This window comes from Delphinus delphis, chromosome 1 (assembly GCF_949987515.2).
Source record: "Delphinus delphis chromosome 1, mDelDel1.2, whole genome shotgun sequence".
Lineage (NCBI taxonomy): Eukaryota > Metazoa > Chordata > Mammalia > Artiodactyla > Delphinidae > Delphinus > Delphinus delphis.
Window position 1 is genome coordinate 13,158,714 of NC_082683.1, and position 20,877 is coordinate 13,179,590.

A 20,877-nucleotide genomic window follows, 5' to 3' on the forward strand; every position below is an offset into this window, starting at 1 on the left:
AGGTTTCACCGCAGGCCTGATTCCACATTGATGTTCTGGCCAACACCTCCTGCTGTCCTGGGCTTCCACCCAAGATCTGCTCTTTATAGGAAAAAAAAAAAAAAAGGAATATCAGACAATTGGAAAGGAGGAAAATCAGCAGGTACGGCCCTGGAATAATCCTCAGTGCGCAGGTTTCACCTCTCCTGCCCCTTCCCCTCCCCCAGTGTTGAATGTGGCCTTTTGCTTTTGTTTCTTTTTGCAATTACTGCTGTAACATTCACATTCTTCTGCGTTCACCACACAGTCTCTGTAAACATGACGTTGAATAGATGTAGGACAGTCCACCGGGTGGATGCACCAGAGTTACCTGACTGTCCCCAGTGCTTGGGCCTCTATCTAGCCTGGTGCGCTGGGGTTGTCGATGTTTAAGTAACACCTCAATGTCGTGGCTGGAATTCAAGCATCCATCCATTCGCTCTTTGACCAGATTTCACTGTGCTCTGGGCCCTATGCTGAACAGGGAGGGTGTTGACGGGCCTGAGGCTCAGGGTCTGTCCTTGGAGTTCATGGACTGGTGTGGGAGGCAGCCGAGCAGGGCCAGAGTGGAGTAGATGTTGTCGGGCTGGAATGTGGCAGGCAGAGGAAGTGGCCGGTGGCAAGGGTGGCTGGAGTGGGCTTCACGGTTGAGGATGGTGAAAAGCTTTTCCCTGGAGGGCAGTGGGTGGTGCACACCGCAGACAGGCCATCTCGAGGGCAGAGGCGTGGCCGCATAGCGCATCCTGAGCGCCCTTCAGGCCCGGGCTCTGCTCGGCCTGGAGCACAGGGAGCCTCCCAGGAGAGGTGGGAGTTGGGGCAGAGCTGGGTCCTGGAAAGCCCACTAAGGAGCTTAGACTTTCTCCGGCAGTAGATGGGAAGCCTGATGTCTATCTCCTCTCTTTGTAAGAGTTTTTTTTTTTTCTTAAATTAATTAATTAATTTATTTTTGGCTGTGTTGGGTCTCTGTTGCTGCACACGGGCTTTCTCTAGTTGCGGTGAGCGGGGGCCACTCTTCGTTGCTGTGTGCGGGCTTCTCATCGTGGTGGCTTCTCTTGTTGTGGAGCACGGGCTCTAGGCGCGCGGGCGTTAGTAGTTGTGGCTCGTGGGCTCTAGAGCGCAGACTCAGTAGTTGTGGCACACGGGCTTAGTTGCTATGCACCACGTGGGATCTTCCCGGACCAGGGCTCAAACCCGTGTCTCCCTGCTTTGGCAGGCGGATTCTTAACCACTGTGTCACCAGGGAAGCCCTTTTTTATTAAAGATCAAAATTTTATTTAAAACTGTAAAAAAAAAAAAATCAAATAGCATGTAATGGTTTATCTGGAAAGGCCCTTCCTACTCCCTGTCTCCAGTCCTGCTTCCTGGAAGAAAATACTTTCACCTGTTCTGTTTTTAATCCACCGGCACTTTTCCTGTGACTCAGTTGTGTGCTCCACTGTTTCTGGGTTTATCAGTTTTTGGACATAATGTCTTGCCTCCCTGCAGTGAAGACGTAGGTTTGGCTCACACCACCACCTGCCTTCCCCGAGAGTTCTGTTCTGTTGGTGCCTTCAGACCTTTAGATAATATACGTAAGCTGTCACTTCCTCTTCCGTAGACTTGCAGCTCTGTCTTTCCCTTGCATCCGCGTCATGGTAGAGCCTGGTGTGCGCTTGTCTTGCCTTGCTCCACGTTCGGTGCTGTCACGTGGGTAGCTTGAGATGGGCCATGTTAGAAGTATTTACACCACGGGAATCAGCAGACACAACACACCAGGATTCCCCCCGCCCGTTGTTAAAATGTTTACCGACACAGCACTGCCGGGCTTCTGAGGTTTCTTCCCTCTGACTTGGGTTCAGGCAGAGGCCGGGTTAGCTTGGCTCCCAGAGGCTTGGCTGGCCGGCCCCGCCCAGCACTGACAGCCCTCCCTCTGTGCCACAGCAAAGCTTCGAGGCACACCAGGACGCGGCCGTGAGTGTGACACACATGGTCAAGGCGGGCAGCGGCGTCTGGATGGCCTTCTCCTCCGGCTCCTCCATCCGCCTCTTTCACACGGAGACGCTGGAGCATCTGCAGGAGATCAACATCGCCACCAGGACCACCTTCCTGCTGCCAGGTGAGGCTGCTGCTGGGCCGTCATGCCCTGTTGTCCTGGGCTGTGAAGGGAGGGAGCGAGCAGACATCCGGGAAGCAGTTTCCACGGCCAGCCCAGCCCATCTCATTAACCCTTGAGGCAGCCTTTCGTCAGCCTTGAAAACTGGGCCTCCCAGAGGGGAAGCAGTGGGCTCAGGATTTGAACCCAGGCCTGTCCTTCCAAAGCCCTTCTGGCTGGCATCACAGCACAGCAGACGGGGGCTCGTGGGAAGTCAGGCTCTGAGCTCAAGGGACTCCCCCAAGTCAGGCGGCCGCTAAAAAGCCACGCTGGGCAGGAAGCCAGGCTCATCTATACCTCCCGCTCCTCAGGTTGACCAAAACCCCAATTCTGCCTCAAATCACCTTCAGAATAAGGCAAAGGGAAAGAGAGAAGGTCAACTAAGGGTCTCTTTCCTTAGAGGTTTCTATTTTTATTTTTTTTATTATTATTATTTTTTGCGGTACACGGGCCTGTCACCGCTGTGGCCTCTCCCGCTGCGGAGCACAGGCTCCGGACGCGCAGGCTCAGCGGCCATGGCTCACGGGCCCAGCCGCTCCACGGCATGTGGGATCTTCCCGGACCGGGGCACAAACCCGTGTCCCCTGCATTGGCAGGCGGACTCTCAACCACTGTGCCACCAGGGAAGCCCTCCTTAGAGGTTTTTAAAGAAAGGCAATTGTCCCCCTTAGTTTGCCTTCAGGTTTGGGGCAAGGGGAGGGTGAAGACCTTGGACATCGTCCCCTTGGGGCCCGTGCTTCCTCCTGCAGAGCTGTTTGTGAGACCCACGGAGAGGATTAAGATCTGAGCTCACCTAGCACCCCCGCTGCCACCCAGCATCTGCTGAGGCCTCCGTAGAATCGGCTCCAGGCATCTCCCCTACTGTCTGCTGCCCCAGTTGCTGCCCAGATCCCTGTGGGCTGTGCTGGGAGCCAGGGCAGACGTGTGCTCAGGGTCCATCCCTACCCCCAGTGGGCTTTAGAGCAGCCCTCAGGGCTAGCAGGCCTTTGCCTGTCTTGCCCTGACCCGGGGCTGGTCTGGGAGGGTGTGGGGAATGTCCTGTTCAAGCCCAGCCGACTGGGCTGGGTGCAGCACCTGGGGGCACCGAAGGGCCCCAGGGCCGGGGAAACAGAGAGGCGTGGCAGGCTGAACCTGGAGCTGATAGTGAGAGGGGCTCGGCAGATGGACCATGGCAGAGGCTGGAAGCGGCCAAGAGGGGTGGGGTGGGGGATGGTTACTAACAACAAGGTCAACAACAACAGCAATAGTACCAGTAGCTGCCAGCCTGCCAGGAGCCCTACGGTGAGCTAGGTCCCAAGGGCTTTACGTACAGGATCTCACTGTCCCCATTTTACAGATGCAGAAACTGAGGTTTGTTCATCAGGGTAAAGTGGCCAGAGGCAGGACAGGGAGTCACATGAGGTCAGACTCAGTTCAGAGTCCCACTGGGTGTAACAGGGGAAGAGGTGTTTTCAGAGGTGGCCGGAGTCCTGGCTTGGCCACTGTCGGGTCTTGGCAGGTCTCTTTGCTTCCTGGAGCCTCTGGTCCCTCTGTGGGATGGAAAGTGGCTCCTGGCTCAGGATAAATGGCGTCAGCCGTGAGAAAACGCCTTGCCTAGGTCTGGGGCATCCATGAGGAGAATGAACGGCTTCCTAACCTGCTCCTGGGGTCTGGGGTAGGGGCTTGGGGGACCTACGTTATGGGTCCTTCCTCGCTCCCTCCCTCCCTCCTTCCCTTCCTTCCTTTTTTTTAGCTTTAGTTTCATTGTCTTTCATAGTATTTATATATGAGGTAAATCTATTTTAACTACAGTAAAAGTTTCTCAGTATCACAGAAATATTTCCGCATTTATGCCGATAGCTAAGTTATTTCAAGCTAGTGGAACAGTGGCAGAAATAGATAATCTTATGGGCCTTTTGCATCTTCTCAGTCTATCTGTGGGGATGGTGGAGAGTAGAGAAAGAAGTTGATCACGCAGTCAGAGGCAGGCTTTGTGGACAGAGCCGCTGCAGGTGGAAACCCAGCAGGCTCCCGCTGCACAGCTCCGACCCCCTGTGGGTTTAAAATGCATTTTCACGGCCACTGTCTTGACTTGTTCTTTGCAGTTACCCTTAAAGAAGAAAGGACATTGGCTTTCGTGAGCAGGTAAACGGAGGCCCAGGAGGTTAAATACCTGGCCTCAGGTCACTCCGCCGAGGGGCCAGAGCCAGGACCCGAATCACAGCTCTCTCACTGGGCGGCCTCCCCCTTCCCGGGCCTCCGTTTCCCCATCTGTACAGCGAGGGCCGGAGATCTGAGTCGGAGCTCGTAGGGCAGACCAGAGCCCGGAGTTAGACAGGCCCTGCTGGGATCCTGGCTCTGCCGCCTTCCAGCTCTGTGACCAGGAGCAAATGGGGAGCCTCTCCCACCTTTCGTCCCCGCCTCTCAGGGCAGGTGTGGGCCTTACCTGAGGTGGTGAGGACAGCGGCCCACGGTCCCCGGCTCCAGTGCGTGATGGTGTCATCCACCATCGTTATCTTCATGGCAGTCCCTGCCCCTCATTGCACTGGTCCCCTTCGGCCGTGCATCACCCCCCAACCCTCCAGTCAGGGCCCCTCCCACCACATCGGCACAGACAGAAGCCACCTGTCCGCTTGCCTGACCTCCCGGAGCTGGGCCCTGGACACGTCAGAGTGGAGGCTGAGCTTCCTGTGTTCAGGGCTTCCCGAAGGTCCCGAGGAGTTACTGTCCTGGGCCGCCTTCCCCCAGGCCTGACCTTTCCTAACACTGGGGAGCCCGGGCCCCTGCTGGCCGGGACACCGTGAGCCCGAGGAGCCAGCTCTGGGTGGAGGGGGGCCTCAAATCCACCCTACACTGTGCCCTGGCAGAAGGACAGAGCAGGATTCTTAAATTCTTTATTAGAGATATTTTTAAAAGGCTTTTAGGTATTTTTTCTTCCCCCATCCCACCAAATGAAATAATTGTGTAATTACTAATAAATTTGTTCCTCCTCTAAGTGCGGATATGTTTTAAGGGCATGTTAAAAATTCATCACGCTTCCTTTCCCCGACCCCTTTCCTCCACTCGCGTCCCCAACTGGAATTAATGCAGTTTTGAACCTAAACTCCCTCCTCCTCTTAACTAGACAGGTCATTAATAAAATGTTCTCTGAGAGCCTGAGCTTTTTAAAGTTATATCTCCAGATAGATGGCTTGGGTGAGTTGAACACTGCTGCATTAAGTCTCTGTGATAAAATATTTATCCACCATTAGACTTCCTTTTTTCCTTTCGTTCTGTTTGTGAAGGGCCTTGTTCTTTTCCTTGAGGCAGAGTGGGAGGAGGAAGGGCCTCGGAATGAGGTCTGCAGATGAAGTCATTTCTCCATTCCGCCATCTCTTTTGGTTTCTCGCTGCCTTCCTTTCGTTTGCCAGGTTTCTGCAGTCCAGTGGGGGCCGAGGGGAGGCAGGGGCATCAGGAAATGATCTCCTGCTGGTCCTGAGGCCCCAGGGGCCCTGGAAAAGGAGGGGAGGCATGTGAGATGGAACATTTGCCACTGCTCCCTCTCTTGGCTTTTATTATTTTTGTGTGTTTCTGGCTCTGATGGAGCTGATCCCAAGACACTAGGTCCTTTTAATAATCACAAATATTGTCCTAATAGCCTCCATTTTTTGATTATATATTATGGGCCAAGAGCTGTGCTCAACTGTGTGTATATATTATACTGCGTGTATAGACATATATATTTATATACATACTCCCTGTGTATATATACATATATAATATTGCTAATAATCATAAAATCGAGCAAGGGACATTTGTGATACTCATTGAACAATGAGAGACAGTGGCTTGTTTATTCACGCAGCTGGTAAGTGACAGCAACACCTGTGTCCTTACTCACTTCTCTGCTTTCATTCATTCATTCTCTCATTCACTCATTTACTCACAGGTCCTTTTAAAACATATTTATTGAGGTACAGTTGATTTACAATATAAGTTTCCGGCGTACAACCTAGTGATTCACAATTTTTAAAGGTTTTACCCCATTTATAGTTGCTGTGACATATTGGCTGTATTCCGTGTGTTGTACGATATATCCCTGTAGCATATTTATTTTATATCTGGTAGTTAGTACCTTCTAATCCCCTTCCTCTGTCCTGCCCCACCCCCGGTCCCTCTCCCTACTGGAAACCACTAGTTTGTTCTCTAGATCTGAACTCACAGGTCCTTTTCGAGTGTCTACCGTGAACCAGGGTATTCGGCCAGGAGCTGGGGAATCAACTTTGAGACACAGATAAGCTGCTGCCCTCAGGAAGCTTACATTTGGGAAGGCAAACAGTAACTGAGCAAAGGGAGAAATAGAGGAATTACAGACCTTGAGCAGAGCCAAGAAGAGAAGATAGGTGGTGACGTGAGAGGCTCGCAGACCGAGCCTCCTGCACTTTCTGATTTCGTGAGGGCTGGAATCACCCACGGCTGGGCTGTCCTCTGAGGCTGTCCTAGTGGTTGGGAGCCTACACTCTCTGAATTGATGAGGATGTGGGGAAGAGTCCCAGCTCCCCCAAACCCAGATACTGCTTGTGAAATAGCCCCTGACAAACTGGCTTTTTTCCCACTGTAGCTTCCATTTCCACATTGAATCAACACTAGGAATAAGACTCGCTGAGTTTGCATCACGTCGCCAGACTCCTATATCCCGCTGCCTGCTGACAGCTCCACTTGGGTATCTAATGTGCATCTCAAACGACATCCAGTATTGAACTTGGACTCCTACTCCAAGCCTGCTCCTCCTTGGTCTCGGTCCACAGCACTGCCATGCACCCAGCTGCTTGAGACAAAAAACTCTGAGCTGTCCTTGATTCCTCTCCCCTCCCCCCTCCCCGTCAGTCTGTCAGCAGGTCTGTCTCTAACCTGTTGGTTTCTCACCATCTCCCTGCCACCACCGTGTCTCAGATGCCACCATCCCTGCCTTGCTGGTCTCCTTGCTCCCCCCATCACCCCTGTCCTCCATCTCATTGCAGCTAACATGCTCCTCTGAAATCCGGGGGCATCACTCCCCTGCTTAGACCTGCCAGTGGCACCGCATCACGCTCGGAATGAACAGTCAAAGCCCTAGCCCTGGCCCATCCACTCTTCTGACCCTCCCCCCGTTGTCTCGCAGAGCCCTCATCCCCAAGCTGCGCTGGCTCAGTCCTCCACAGACCGCGAGCTCATCTCGTCACAGGGCCTTTGCACGTGCCGCCTCCAGGGCTTTTGCTTGGGTCTTGGCGTGGCTGCCGCCTCCTTGTCATTGGATGCAGCCTCCCCATCCCCCCAGGAAGCAGAGGAAGGCACAAAACCCCGGCATCCTCCCACCCGCTCTCTGCCTCACTGCCCCGTTTCACTCCTCTGCCTAGGAGCTATATTCCTTGTTTCTGTTTGCTTTTCCTCTTTCCCCTCCCAGGGCTGCATTAGTACAGTAGCTACCATTAAAATTAAAATTAAAAGAAATTACAAACTCAGCCCCTCAGTCCCACTCGCCACATTTCAAGTGTCAGTAGCCATATGTGGCTAATGGTTACCGAATTGGACAGTGTGGTAGAGAGCCTTTCCATTATTGTAGAAAGTTCTAGAATGTTTGCTCCTTAGGAGCAGAACTTTGTGTGCGTGGTTCCCCCTGTGCCTCCAGCACCGAGTGCAGCGTCCTGCGTACAGTAGGTCCTGGGGATGTGCTGGGGTGCCGAGAGAATGGATGGGTGATGGTATAGACCAGTGTGTTAGGAAATGCTGTGTGACCCCCAAGATAGTAACCTTCCTTCTGGGGTGACCATGGAGCCACACCATTCTGCTCTGAGATTCTGCTCTGCAGAGGAAGCCCATACACCTACAGGTACGGAACTCAAGTAATTTGCTCGAGTAGAGAGGCAGTGAAAGCATCAGGCTGTAAGAAGCGGCAGGCCTGAGCTCTGCTCCTCCCCACTCCCCACCCCGCACTCATCAGCTGGGTGACCTCTTTGGACCTTAATATCCTTGTCTGGAAAATGGGCACAGCATCTGGGTCTTGCGTACCTCTCAGCTGTCGCAAGGCTTATGTCAGGCTAGGGCAGGTATACGAAGTGCTTTGGAAACTGCAAAGCAGTATTTCTCAAAGTGTGGTCCCAGGCCCAGCAGCATCGGTATCCTGGGAACTTGCTGGAAATGCAGTTTTGGGGCTCACCTCTGGGGTTGGCCCCTCAGTTATCAGCCCTCCTGGTGGTGCTGATGCATGCCCAGCTTGAGAACCCCCTGTTCTAAGCATCACTTCACGTCATGGCATGACTTTGAATTTGAGGAGAGAATAATCTTGTCCTTGGGCAGAAGAATTCAGGCCAGAAGTGAGACGGCCCTTTGGAGGGGCAGGAGTGGGCTCCCAGCCCCTCCGTCATGCCCATTCCCGTTGACCGGAATTGTTAGCAACGGAACAGCAGCGAGGATGGCAGACGGCCCCTACCTGTGAGTGCCATGTACCAGCCACTGGATTATGTAATTTACAATCATTGGCTCATTTACTCCTCAGGACAAGGCTTTGAAATATCATCATTGTCGCCTTTTGCAAGCGAGGGAACCATGCCACAGACAGGTTTTGTTTCTGGCCCCGGGACATGGAGCCAGGAAGTAGCAGAGCTGGGGTTTGAACCCAGCGCCTGGCCCCGCAGCCATGCTCGCACTCACCACGCTGTGCAGCCCGTACTGTGCTTCCTCCCTGTGAAGAGCAGGGGGACCCGCCTTCCCTGCTATTGCTATTCTCACTAAAAGGAACAGACAGCCCCGGGGATAGCCGGATAAGAACTGATCTGGACTGACATCAGAAACATGCTAGCGCCTGGCGCTGAGTGCCCGTTTCACTGCTGGGACCAGGGGCTGCAGGGTACACTGCCCTCGCCAAAGGAAGGGCCCATGTGGGCAAGATGTTAAGCCCGGGCTGGAAACCAAGGGGCTGCAACAGACTGCCAACTCACCTGGACCCCTCCCCATGCATCCCGTCTGCGCCATCTGCTTCACCCTCAAACCCCCACTTTCCCAGGCCTCCCTTCACTCCCCAGCTGGCCAGCTGTGTCCCTGGCATGGGCGGCCCTTAGTGCACACCTTGTGCCAAGATAAGCCTGCCATGCTCACGTGGGCCAGTACCGTGGCCTTCCCTCATAGCATCCTCAAGGAAGCCCCACTTTACAGAGGAGGAAACTGAGGCTGCGTCGGGGGAGCCCTCAGCTGGGGGACCCAGGGGCCAGACCCCAGCCGGGTTAGCCTCCCAAGCCCCAGATCATAATCACAACCCTGTCTAGCTTCTTGCTTATCTCAGGAGAGGAGCCCAGACTGTGCCATTTTCTCACCTGCCGTGGCCCCCATCCACTGCCCCCCCCCCCCCGCCAAGAGGATGTACCGCTCATGCTGGCTTCTCCCTCTGCAGGCCAGAAGCACCTGTGTGTCACCAGCCTCCTCATCTGCCAGGGTCTGCTCTGGGTGGGCACTGACCAGGGTGTCATTGTCCTGCTGCCTGTGCCTCGGCTGGAAGGCATCCCTAAGATCACAGGTGAGGCTCTGGGAGCCAGTGCTGCAGGGCCCGGGGAGTCAGCCACCTGCGGCCAGGGAAGGATGGATCTTGTGCCCAGATGTTTGCTCTCTCTTCTGATATGGGGGTGGGGGTCCATTCTCTAACGTCCTCTGTCATCGCAGGTGGCACTGTGGCCAGTGGGATTAAATCACCTTGGCCTTGCAGTCTCCTTCTGAGTCTTCTTTCTGAGTCTCCATTACCTAACCTAGCAATGGGCACAGTAGGCGTATTGGCCAGATGGTCTGGGGATTGGCTGAGACACCTGACTCATGGTAGAGGATCTGCTGGGCCCCTTCTGCCCCCTCCCCACAGCAGCTTCAAAGAGTCCAGGCTCCAGTGGTAGAAGTAACTGAGGGCTCCTGGGTCTGGGGATCCATGTGCAGCTGTGTTTGCATGGATTAGAGGGAGGGCTGCCCTGACTGTGGCACTGGGGTCCAGGATCAGGGAAGACCCCAGAGCTCTGGGCCCCTCTCTGCCTCTGTCCTGAGGGTGATGACGAAGTGGCCTCTTTCAGCTGCTGCCGGAGGGCAGGGCTGAGTGCAGTGGGAGGGAGAAGTCCTGAGGGACCAGCCCCAGGTGGAGCTCAACCTCTCTGCCAAAGAAGACTCTCTTCCTCAATTGTAAGATTTCCCATTTTCATGATTTTATCACATAGGTCAATCTGTTCATCCCAGGCTTGGTCCTGGGGTTGCAGGGATGCATTGGGCAGAGACCCTGCCCCCAAATGCTGAGAGTCTGGTAGGGGCAGCTTGTAGTCAGGGTAGCAGGTGCTATGATGGCAGGTGTCCTGGAATCTGCAGGGCATAGAGACAGGAGTGATCATTTCTTCATGGTTGAAGGCAAGAAGGGTGCCCTGTGGAGGAGCTGAGCTGGGCTTCAAGGCTGAGCTAGAGTTAGGCGGATGGGAAAGGCTCTCTAGGCAGAGGCAATGGCTTGGGCAACAGCACAGAGATGTGAGGATGGCTCAGGCAGGGAGCTGCAGGTGCTTTCACACCGAGGTTCCCCGTGTGGTTTATAAAGTCATTCGTGTTCCCCTGCTCCAGTTCTCCAAAGAAAGTAACCCTGGAGCATTGAGAGCCCTCCCCCAGACCCATGGCCTTCTGGGAAGATAACAACGTAGATTGCAGTAACCAAAAAAAAAAACAAAAAAACCAGAAACAAACCCCAGAAATTCTCCAAGAGACCTGTTGGGTCTTTAAAACTCTGGGCCTTTGGGCCCCTTCTCTCTGCCCTCTTCCTGCAGGGAAAGGCATGGTCTCGCTCAACGGTCACTGTGGGCCTGTGGCCTTTTTGGCCGTGGCCTCCAGCATCTTGGCCCCCGATATCCTGCGGAGTGACCAGGAGGAGGCCGAGGGGCCGCAAGCCGAGGAGGACAAGCCAGACGGTCAGGCTCACGAGCCAGCACCCGTGCCTGTGAGCCACGTGGGCCGCGAGCTGACCCGCAAGAAGGGCATCCTTCTGCAGTACCGCCTGCGTTCTACCGCCCACCTCCCGGGCCCGCTGCTCTCCGTGCGGGAGCCGGAGCCCATGGACGGCTCAGCCCTGGAGCACAGTGAGGAGGACGGCTCCATCTACGAGATGGCTGATGACCCCGACGTCTGGGTGCGCAGCCGGCCCTGTGCCCGGGACGCCCACCGCAAGGAGATCTGCTCGGTGGCCATCATCTCCGGAGGGCAGGGCTACCGCAACTTCGGCGGCGCCCCGGGCGGCAGTGGGAAACCAGCCCTGTGTGGGGAGACGGACAGCGCCCTCCTCATCTGGCAGGTGCCCTTGACGCTATAGCCCCCACCCAGGCCGCACAGCCAAGCCAGGTTCTCGGCCTGCTGTGGACCCGCCCAGCGGTCCAGGGTCCCCAGGGAGCACTGGGTGGCAGTGCCTTCCAGGGACCTGCACGGCGCCATGCGGACGGGCCTGGAACTCTGGTAACTACCTGAGCAGGGCAGAGGAAAACCTCTTCCTTTTTAAGAAAAAAAAAAAAAATTCAGAGTGTTTAGGGGAGTGGTTTGGGTTTGGGGAGAGGGAGGACACCTCTGGAGAAGATGGCCTTCTTTTTAAAAGCAAAAAACACAAAACCTCACAATTGCCTGGCAAGCCCAGTGCCTCTTGTCCAGGCCCGAGCGGGGCTCAGGGGCGGCCACGCACCCTTCCTGGAAGGGTGCGTGTGTGTGAGTGTATGAGAGTGTGTGGGCTGGTGTGTGAATATATATAAATACGTATATATGATGTATATTATATGTGTATAAAGTCTGTACATATTGGAGCTCTGGGAGATGCTGGAATAAAAGGCAAGAATAACGTCAGTCCTTGGATTGAGGGTTGTTTTTTTGTTTTGTTTTGTTGTTTCGAGATGTGATGGGCGAAGAGACAGAGCAGCTGTCACTGGATAGGGGTTGTTCTGGAACCAGCAGGAAGGATCCAGACCAGGCACCGCGAGAACAGGCCCTAGAACTGTGCTGTCCGGCGCAGTCGCCGTTGGTCACATGTAGCTGTTTAATTTTTTAATTAATTAAAATGAAATAAAATCACAGATTCAATTGTTCAGTCCCACTAGCCACATTTCTAGTGTGGCTCAAGGTGCCCAGGTGGTGAGTGCCAACCGCATTGAACAGCACAGGTACGACTGTTTCCATCACCCCAGAAGGTTCTCTTCTGCTCGGGGAGGGGCTCTTGGGAGTTTCTTTTCTGAAAGTTTTTGGAAGAGAAGGCTGGGCCCCAGCTCTGGAATGGTGGGAAGGCACAGGCCTTGGCATCCATCTGGCAAACCTGGGAGGAAAAGAAACTGAAGGGCTTCGCTGTGTGGAGGGTGAGGGTCTGGGGCTGTTGGTAAGGGCAACAGAGCCACGAGGGAGGGGGCTGAGGTCCCTGGGTCTGAGGGAGGATGGGGTGGGTTCCAGGGGCTGGGAGCAGAGCCTAGGCTGTGGGGTGGGATTGGCAGGTGGGGAACTGGCTCAATCTCCATCCTTAAGTTTCTGGAGCTGCCTATAGAAAAAACACCAAAACCCAAACCCACCACCCAGAAGGGAAGTGTTCCCTCCATCTTCCCACCCAACCATCCACCTCTCTGTCATCTGTCGGCGTGTCTGTTTGCCCACCACCCACCCACCCACCTGTCCTCCCTTCCACACGTAACGGCGGCCACACTGGGATACAGGGAGGAGGGAAGCCGAGGCGGGAGGCAAACCTCGAAATGAGACCCGGCCTCACGGCTGGATGCGATTCCATGGGAAGCTCCGCGAACCCAGGCGAAGAGCCGCCAGGGAGGGGACATTTCAGCCGTGTCCCGACTACCCGATGGGACCTCGTGCACTGGAGGAGTCACTTCCTCGTTCGCTCCTTTCACACGCCCCTTGAGCCCCGCTGTACGCAGGCACCATGCTAGTTGCTGGGGCCACGGAGGTGAGCAAGGCCACAGCCAGCCCTGCCCCTTGTCCTCAGGAAGTACATGCTTAGCGGGTAGGGCAGGCGTGAGCCAGTGGGCGAGGGCTGGGGGAGGTCAAGGGTGCTGCAGGGAAGGGGAAGGGCCTTGTGGAGGGAAAAGCCTGTGCACAGGTTGGCTTATTCCTGGCGGGGGGTGGGGTGCGGGTGAGTGTTCCAGCATGGCTGCCCAGGAGGAGGAGGGGGAAACTGTGTCTGGAGGAACCCTGGCCCTGCACACTGGCCAACTACATCCACTCCAGATGAACCCATCTTCTCTGGGCCTCAGTTTCCCATTTTGTATCAAAGGGAGGCTTTTTACCTCCAATGGGAGAGGAGGGTCCTTTCTAAGTACAAATGGGATAAAGAACATGTCTTGGGCTTCCCTGGTGGTGCCGTGGTTGAGAGCCTGCCTGCCGATGCAGGGGACACGGGTTCGTGCCCTGGTCCGGGAAGATCCCACATGCCGTGGAGCGGCTGGGCCCGTGAGCCATGGCCGCTGAGCCTGCGCATCCGGAGCCCGTGCTCCGCAACGGGAGAGGCCACAACAGTGAGAGGCCCGCGTACCACAAAAAAAAAAAAAAAAAAAAAAAGAACATGTCTTCCTTTTCATTGCTCAAGTTAATTACTGAGTGCACTGTCTGGGTGGGGCTCCCCGGGGGAGCTGGACGGGACTTTTCCTGGGACAGCGACTGGTAGGTGGAGGCCGCTTGGGACAACAGACAAGCCTGGAGTCTAGGATCCGGCAGGCCTGCATTCACGTCCAGCTCTGCCACAGCCCTGCCGTGTGTCTTCCAGGGCATCCCTTCACCTCCAGGCCTCGGTTTCCTCGCCTCTAACATGGGGACGATGATGCCTTGAAGAATTACCGAGGACAAGTGTTAACAGGTCCATGGAAAGCACCAGAATGGTCCTCCAGCAGCGGCTCTGTGATGATTGCTTATGTCGTCGTAGCCTGCCTTGTTCCCAACGATTTGAGGCAGGCTGTTCATATTAGGAAGTCTCCCCCTTTTGTGCAGGAGTTAGTGTCTGAGAGCTTTGCGGGTCTGTTAGATCCTAGCCCTGCAGATCGCTCAGCTGAAGAGGACCCGGGAGATGTGATGGGGCCCGTGAAATCTGTCACTGAGCAATTGAATGACTCTGCTACTGTAGTGAAATTATCATATCAGTCAACGGCTCCTCTCTCGAGTCTCTGACAACAGAGCGAAGGAGGATCGGGGGGCGTCGGAAACGGCTCCCGAGTCGAGTGGAGGATGTGCCTCGCATAGGAGAGGAGAGGCCCTCACTCTATATTCAGCAGAGTAATAATAACCGCAAGTGCTCTGGGTGCGCCGGCTCATTTCATCCTCGTAGCCGAGCCTGAGTAGCGGCTCTGTTTGCCTCATTTTGCCGGTAAGGGATCTGAGGCTCAGGGAAGTTAAGCAGCTTCCTGAAAAGTGTCAAGGCCAAGACTGAGGTAGGTCTGTCTGCCGCCAGAGCCAGACTCTTAGCCACCAGGTGACTCTGCCCCCAAGAGCAAAACTTGGGAGACAGAGTTCCAACTGTGCTTTACCCACTTACTAACTGTGTGACATCAGGCAAGCACCTTAACCTCTCTGTGTCTCAGGGAGGGGATGGTAGACAGTTCCTGCCATGGGAGCTGGGTACCATTCATTCAGGGTTTATTGAAAGCCTACTATGTGCCAGGACCCGGATCCAGATGGGCACTGGGTAGACTGGTGAACCAGACACCCGGTACGCACCTGCCCCCCATTCTACGGGGGTTGCAGAGGGAACAGAAGATGAATAAGTAAAATGTGTCAGATGGCGTCTGTGCTCTGGAGAGGAATGACACAGAGAAGGGGGTTAGAAAGTACTGGAGAGGGGACTCTGATGTTAAACCGGGTGGCTGGGGAAGCCTCACTGACGATGTGACGTTTGAGCAAAGAGCCGAAAGAGGAGCAGACATGAGGCCCTAGAACATTTCGGGCGGAGGGAACAGCAAGTGCAAAGCGCCGAGGCAGGAGGGCAGCTGGAACGGAGGGAGGGGCCGTAGGAGCTGGTCCTGCGTTACTAGGTCAGTTTGTGGAGGGACCTTGCCTTTTCCTTGGTGACATGGGGGGTCATCGGAGGGTTTCGAGCCGAGGGGTGATGCCATCTGTCTCTGGCTTTCTAACAATCACTCTTGGCTGCTAAGATGAGGAGACTGCGTGGGGGCAGGTGTAGAAGTGCGGAGGTCAGGAGACCACCTGTTGTAATCCAGGTGCAAGATGCTGGAGGCTGGGACCATCGTGGGCGTGGTGGAGGTGAAGGGCGCCAGTCATTGTGGATGGGTTCTGATGCTGGAGTCCACAGGGTTAGCTGATGGGTAGCCTGGGAGGGAAAGGGGAGTGAGGGATGACCCCAAGGTGTCTGGCCCGAGCAACGGGAAGGACACAGCTGCCATTTACTGACGTGGGGGCGGGGGTTGGAGATAGCTGTGGAATGGCTGGTTTTCTAGGGGGAGACAAGGAGTTGGGTTTGGGTCTCGTTACCGTTGAGTTGCCATTGGACATCGGAGTGGAGAAGCAGGGGGCGCGGTGGCTCTGTGCGTTTGGAGCTGTCCAGGGAGAGGTCCAGGCTAGAGGCAGGTGTGAGCCTGGCTGTATCTCAGGGGAGCAGAGGAGATGGAGGAGACGTGAGAACAGCACAGGGAAGGCGGGTGTTGGGAGGTCTGGGAGATGAACGCAACACCCAGGGAGCCTGAGAAGGCCTGGCCCAGACCAAGGGGAAAACCAAGAAGGCGAGACGTCCTGGAAGCCACGTGAGCGGGTTAGAAGGAAGAGGGAACGATCTTCCACGTCCAATGCTGTGGAGAGGGTACGACGAGGCCTGAGAACTGACCTTCAGTTTAGCCACGTGGAGGCCATTGGTGACCTTGACAAGAAGAATTTGGGCAGAGTGGTGGGGAATGGCCTGATGGAAGGGGGTTCAAGGTCGAACAGGAGGCGAAGAACTGATTGGTCTGGGCGAAGAGCCCAGGGAGCAGGGTCCGGGGTGAGGCTCTGAGGCTGAGGCAACCTGGGTGGTCCTTGGGGCCCCTGTGGTTGGGATGGAGGGAGTGATAGGCGTGGATGCCATAGCTCCGAGGGCCCAGAGCATATCAGACCATGTGCCTTAGCCCCTTGCCCTTGCCTGAGGGAAAACCACTCTTTTCTTTACCCCCGATGAGCAGATACAGCCTCCAGATGAGACCCTCATTAGGAGGCAGCTGTGACCTGGACCCGTCTCCCTGCTGGGGTTCTGTGCAGCTGCTGATTGGGGATCTCAGGCTGATGGCAGGCTGCTCGCCACCCACCCATGTGTGCCCCAGCCTGCTCTCTCCCTCCTGCTGTCCTTCCCTGCACACAAGGACACTCACCACTTGGGCCATCGCAGACAAGCTGGCCCAGACCGTCCTCTTCCCTGCTGTCCCCATCCCTCTCCCACCCTGGTGGGCATGACAGGGACACAGATCCCTGCCCACGGCTCTGTCTCCCTTCATCTTCCTGACTTTCTCCTGGACTTGTGAGGCCCAGGGTGTGGGCTGGGAGTGCGCTTCCCTCCCCGGGAGCCCACATAGTGTCTATCCTCAGGCTTGTCTCCTCCAGTCTCCCCCATTTCCAACTTGCTGATTAAAATGGGATTTCTGGCCTGGGAAGAGCTGCTCTGTGGCCTGTGGGGGTCTCTGGGCTCAGACATGGAGCTTTGCTCTTGCTTCATCAAAGGAAGTGACTTGGCCTGGTTTTCCCCAGAAGCAGAACCTGAGACAAGGATTTTGATTCAAACTGGGGACACTGAGATGGGACGTGAGACAGGGATGGGACAGAAGCCAGAGCAGTGTGTGTTAACTGAGCAGGTGACCCATGCTGGGGAGCTCGGGAGACATGCAGAGCCTCCAAATTCCCCAGCTTCGGGGTCAGGACACTGGGCATACATCCCCACCTCTTGTCAGTAGGGTCCCTGGCCGAGGCTGCTCCCAGAGCCATTCATTCAGCCCTCCAGCCTGCTTCACTGCAGCCAGAGAGATGGCCTCGGGCCGAGCATCCCCCGTGCCCCCAGTAGCGCATGGACTGCTGTAGTGAGTGCCCAGGAGAGCTGGCTGTGGCTTTTATAATTTTTAAATGTTTTCTTCCCCAACAAAGCCAGGTTTTCAAGAAGATAGTCTTTGTTTTTGTTTTTTTTTTTTTGCGGTACACAGGCCTCTCACTGTTGTGGCCTCTCCCGTTGCGGAGCACAGGCTCCGGACGCGCAGGCTCAGCGGCCATGGCTCACGGGCCCAGTCGCTCCGCGGCATGTGGGATCTTCCCAGACCAGGGCATGAACTGGTGTCCCCTGCATCGGCAGGAGGACTCTCAACCACTGTACCACCAGGGAAGCCCAAGAAGATAGTCTTGCTATGGACACAAAAATGTCTAATTTGGAACTCAAAGCTGGTTGTTTCTTTTAGGTTTCATCCCCTATGTCTTAGTCAGCTTGGGCTGCTGTAACAAAGACCATCATTGGGTGACTTTAACAATTTCTTTCTCAGTCCTGGAGGCTGGGGAGTCCCAGATCAAGGTGCTGGATGATTCAGTGTCTGGTAAGAGCTCTTTTCCTGGCTTGCAGGCTGCTTTCTTGCTGTATCATCATGTGATGGAGAGAAGATGCTCTGGTGTCTCTTCCACTTATTATAAGGGCACTAATCCCATTCATGAGGGCTCCACCCTCATGACATAATCACCTCCCACAGGCCCCACTTCCAAATATCATCACATTGGTGGTTGGGACCCACATTCAGCCCATAACAACTTCTCTCTCCTCCCTTGCAACACACACACACACACACACACACACACACACACGCTATCTGGCATTGTTTTAGTGGGGTGGGGGCCAGGGAGATGTTGACTCATCAAGATTTATAGGGGATGAAAATAAACCTCGGGCTTATATCTCAAACACATCACCTTGCTATACAACTGGGTACTTTGCACTAGAATCACTGGGGATATGAAATTGTTCTTGTTCTCATGGAACATGCAGTCCAGCAAGCAGGGTGCTGGTGCCAAGGAGATTCAATTGAGGGAGGCTTTCCGGAGGCAGTGAGGTGTGGTGCAGCAGATTCGGGCTTTGGAGTGATGCAGATTTGCGTTTGAATCCTGGCTCTATCATGTATTTACTATGCGGCCTTAGACAAGGGACAGGCTTCTGTACTTCCACGTCCTCAGCTGAATAAATGGGTTAATAATGCCTTCCTTGCAGGGTGGCTGTGAGCGCTTAGTAGATGTTAGGTATTAGCTCTTACTATCATTACTACATCTTCTAGTCCTGCTGCTACTGCTACAAGCATTATTTCAGTGAATCTTCAAACTTAACTGGAAAAGGGGACTTCCCTTGTGGTCCAGTGGTTAAGACTCTGCGCTCCCAATGCATGGGGCCTGGGTTCGATCCCTGGTCAGGGAACTAGATCCTGCATGCCACAACAAAAAGATTCCACACATGGCAATGAAGACCCTGCATGCTGCAGGTAAGACACAGCGCAACTAACTAAATATTAAAACAAAAGAAACAAACAACAACAGAAAAACCAAAAACCAAAACTAACTGGAAAGGGAGGGAGATGAAGAAACCGAGGCTCAGAGGGAGCAGTAAGCTGCAGTGCACACAGCCCGGGGAGGGGGATGAGGATGGGGGGGCAGAGTCTGCCATTCTGGGAGGGCTGGTTCCAGGAGGGACTGGGGCTGGGCTAGGGGTGGGGGCTGTGTTCTGGCCCAGGCTCTCCTGGCCTGTTTCCAAATCCTAGGCTCAGCTCAGGGGAAACTCAGCTGTCCCTCCCTGAGGCCAGAACCATGTGGGGCTCCTTTTTGTCCTGTCTGAGGGGAACCAGCCCTCCTGACACCAGCATGTTTTGTGTGACCCTATGAAAGTCCAGTACACACACATGTAAGCTTGCCCCATTATTCCTTAGAGGTCGCAGAACCTCTGAAACCTGCTTTCTTGTGGGTCTGATCCTGCTCTCTTTAGACTGCCATGCAGGTGCATGTGTGTTCGTGTGGGCGGGGTCCACACGAGGACGGAGTCAGCTTCAGCCGCAAAACATGAGGATGTTAACAGCACTGACTGTCTTGATGGGCAAGACAGAGCCAGACGAGAATGTTCCAGGTCTGATGGGGGAGAGGTCCTTGTTCTCAGGGAGCTCCCAGTCTGATGGAGGACTCACAGCCTTTCTCACCTAGTTTGATGGAGAAGTTGCGACTAGCAACAGGGAGACATGGGCCTGTTCTAGGGAACCCCAAACTTGATGGGGGAGACCCAGCCCAACTCTCAGGGATCTGCCAGTTTGATGGGGAAGATGCAGTTTCTCCCCAGGAGGAGACCCTAGTCTGATGGGGGAGATCTATCTCTTCCCTCGGAGGATTCTCCAATCAGATGGTGGAGACCCGCAGCCTGAAGTGGGAGATAATCCCTTGCCCTTGGTGAGCTTCCAGTCTGACAGGGGAGGTAGGACCCTCAATGTGAAGAGATCTGATAACAAGACACACAACAGAAACTTCTTCACAACACAGACCTAATTACAGCGCTGCTGAACTGCTCTCAACCCCTCATTTACACTTTCCTGGGGAAATAGCAGATAGCAAGAATGTGTAAATTGAGGACGATTAATATAATTACCTGAGCTATTTCTTGTTATCTTTTCATATCAACAGAAACCACAAACCTTTCCTGTTGAGAAGCCTGGCCATTATGGGCTCTCTCCCCCAGGCAGACAGCTGGCTCCTTCTCTGCAGGGAACAGATTCTTACAGGTGCCCCATCCTGGAAGCCAGCCCCTCGGACGGATGGGCAGGCTGTGTGGTGGAGAGGGTGCTGGGCCTTTAGTCAGGAGATGTGGGTTTGAGTTTTGTCTCTGTCACCACTTTGCGTGTGACCCACGGGTCCCCACCTCTGTGAGCCCAAGTCCTGCCCAATAGTAATACAGAGGTGCTGAGCTCTCGTCCAGGTCCAGGCACCGTATTAAGTGCGTTATAACCTTGATGGCAAGGAATCGGCACAACCACCCCCCAAGGAGGGTCTGTTGTTATCCCCACTTTACAGATGAGGAAACTGAGGCTCAGAGAGGTGAAGTCACTTGCCCAGGGTCACACAGCACAGAAGAGGACCCCAGGGCTGTGGCCTCCCATACCCTTAACCCTGCATTCCCTGCCGCCCTATCCTCAACCCCTGTCCCAGCCCCGCCCCCTCCCTCTGCTGCCTGAGGACAGAGGTGTGAGAACAGGGGCCCAGGTGCCAGTGCAAGCCACAGAATGTTTGCGGACCTTTAGCTTCGGTTTCCTCTTCTAGAACGTGGGGATAGTAACAGCACTGGTCGCATGAGCTGTTTTGAGGATGAAATGAGTTAATTCATGTAAAATGCTCCGAGCAACCCCTGGCCCACGGTGAGCCCTCATTAACTGGCTTATTATCTCACACAGGAGCCCTGCCAGGCGTCTGTACCTGAGATGCCCCTCTTTAGAGCGTGAAACGTGCCAGGCACGTTGTGAGCCCTTAGCACCTCCTTTAGAGAGGCATAGCTCGGAGAACTCAGCAGTGTGTGCAAGGTCTTACTGGTTCTGCTGCCTCAGGACACAGAGAAACTGGTTCCTCTCACCAAGTGTTTTTGGAAAATAAGGACAAAGTGCAGTGAAAACTGTCCTGATAGGTATCACATTGTGAGCTGTTTAAGGGGTCCATAAAATAGGCAGTTTAAGTTTGCAGAAAACATACCTGTGTTTGAGCAAGAGATACCCCAGAGCAGGCTTCATTCACTG

The 20,877-nt window shown here is 54.7% G+C and overlaps 1 protein-coding gene across 8 annotated transcripts in view; it reads left to right on the plus strand.

The window, feature by feature from the left end:
• Nucleotides 1-12,202, plus strand: part of ARHGEF10L (Rho guanine nucleotide exchange factor 10 like) — a 145,889-nt gene extending 133,687 nt beyond the window's left edge. For all 8 annotated transcript variants that reach the window (XM_060015325.1, XM_060015327.1, XM_060015322.1 and 5 more), the window contains 3 exons: nucleotides 1,939-2,113; nucleotides 9,534-9,656; nucleotides 10,921-12,202. In XM_060015325.1, the coding sequence (XP_059871308.1) occupies nucleotides 1,939-2,113; nucleotides 9,534-9,656; nucleotides 10,921-11,459 (837 nt within the window). In that variant the 3' untranslated portion in view covers nucleotides 11,460-12,202. The remainder of the gene's footprint in view (nucleotides 1-1,938; nucleotides 2,114-9,533; nucleotides 9,657-10,920) is intronic.
• Nucleotides 12,203-20,877: the final 8,675 nt, after the last annotated feature.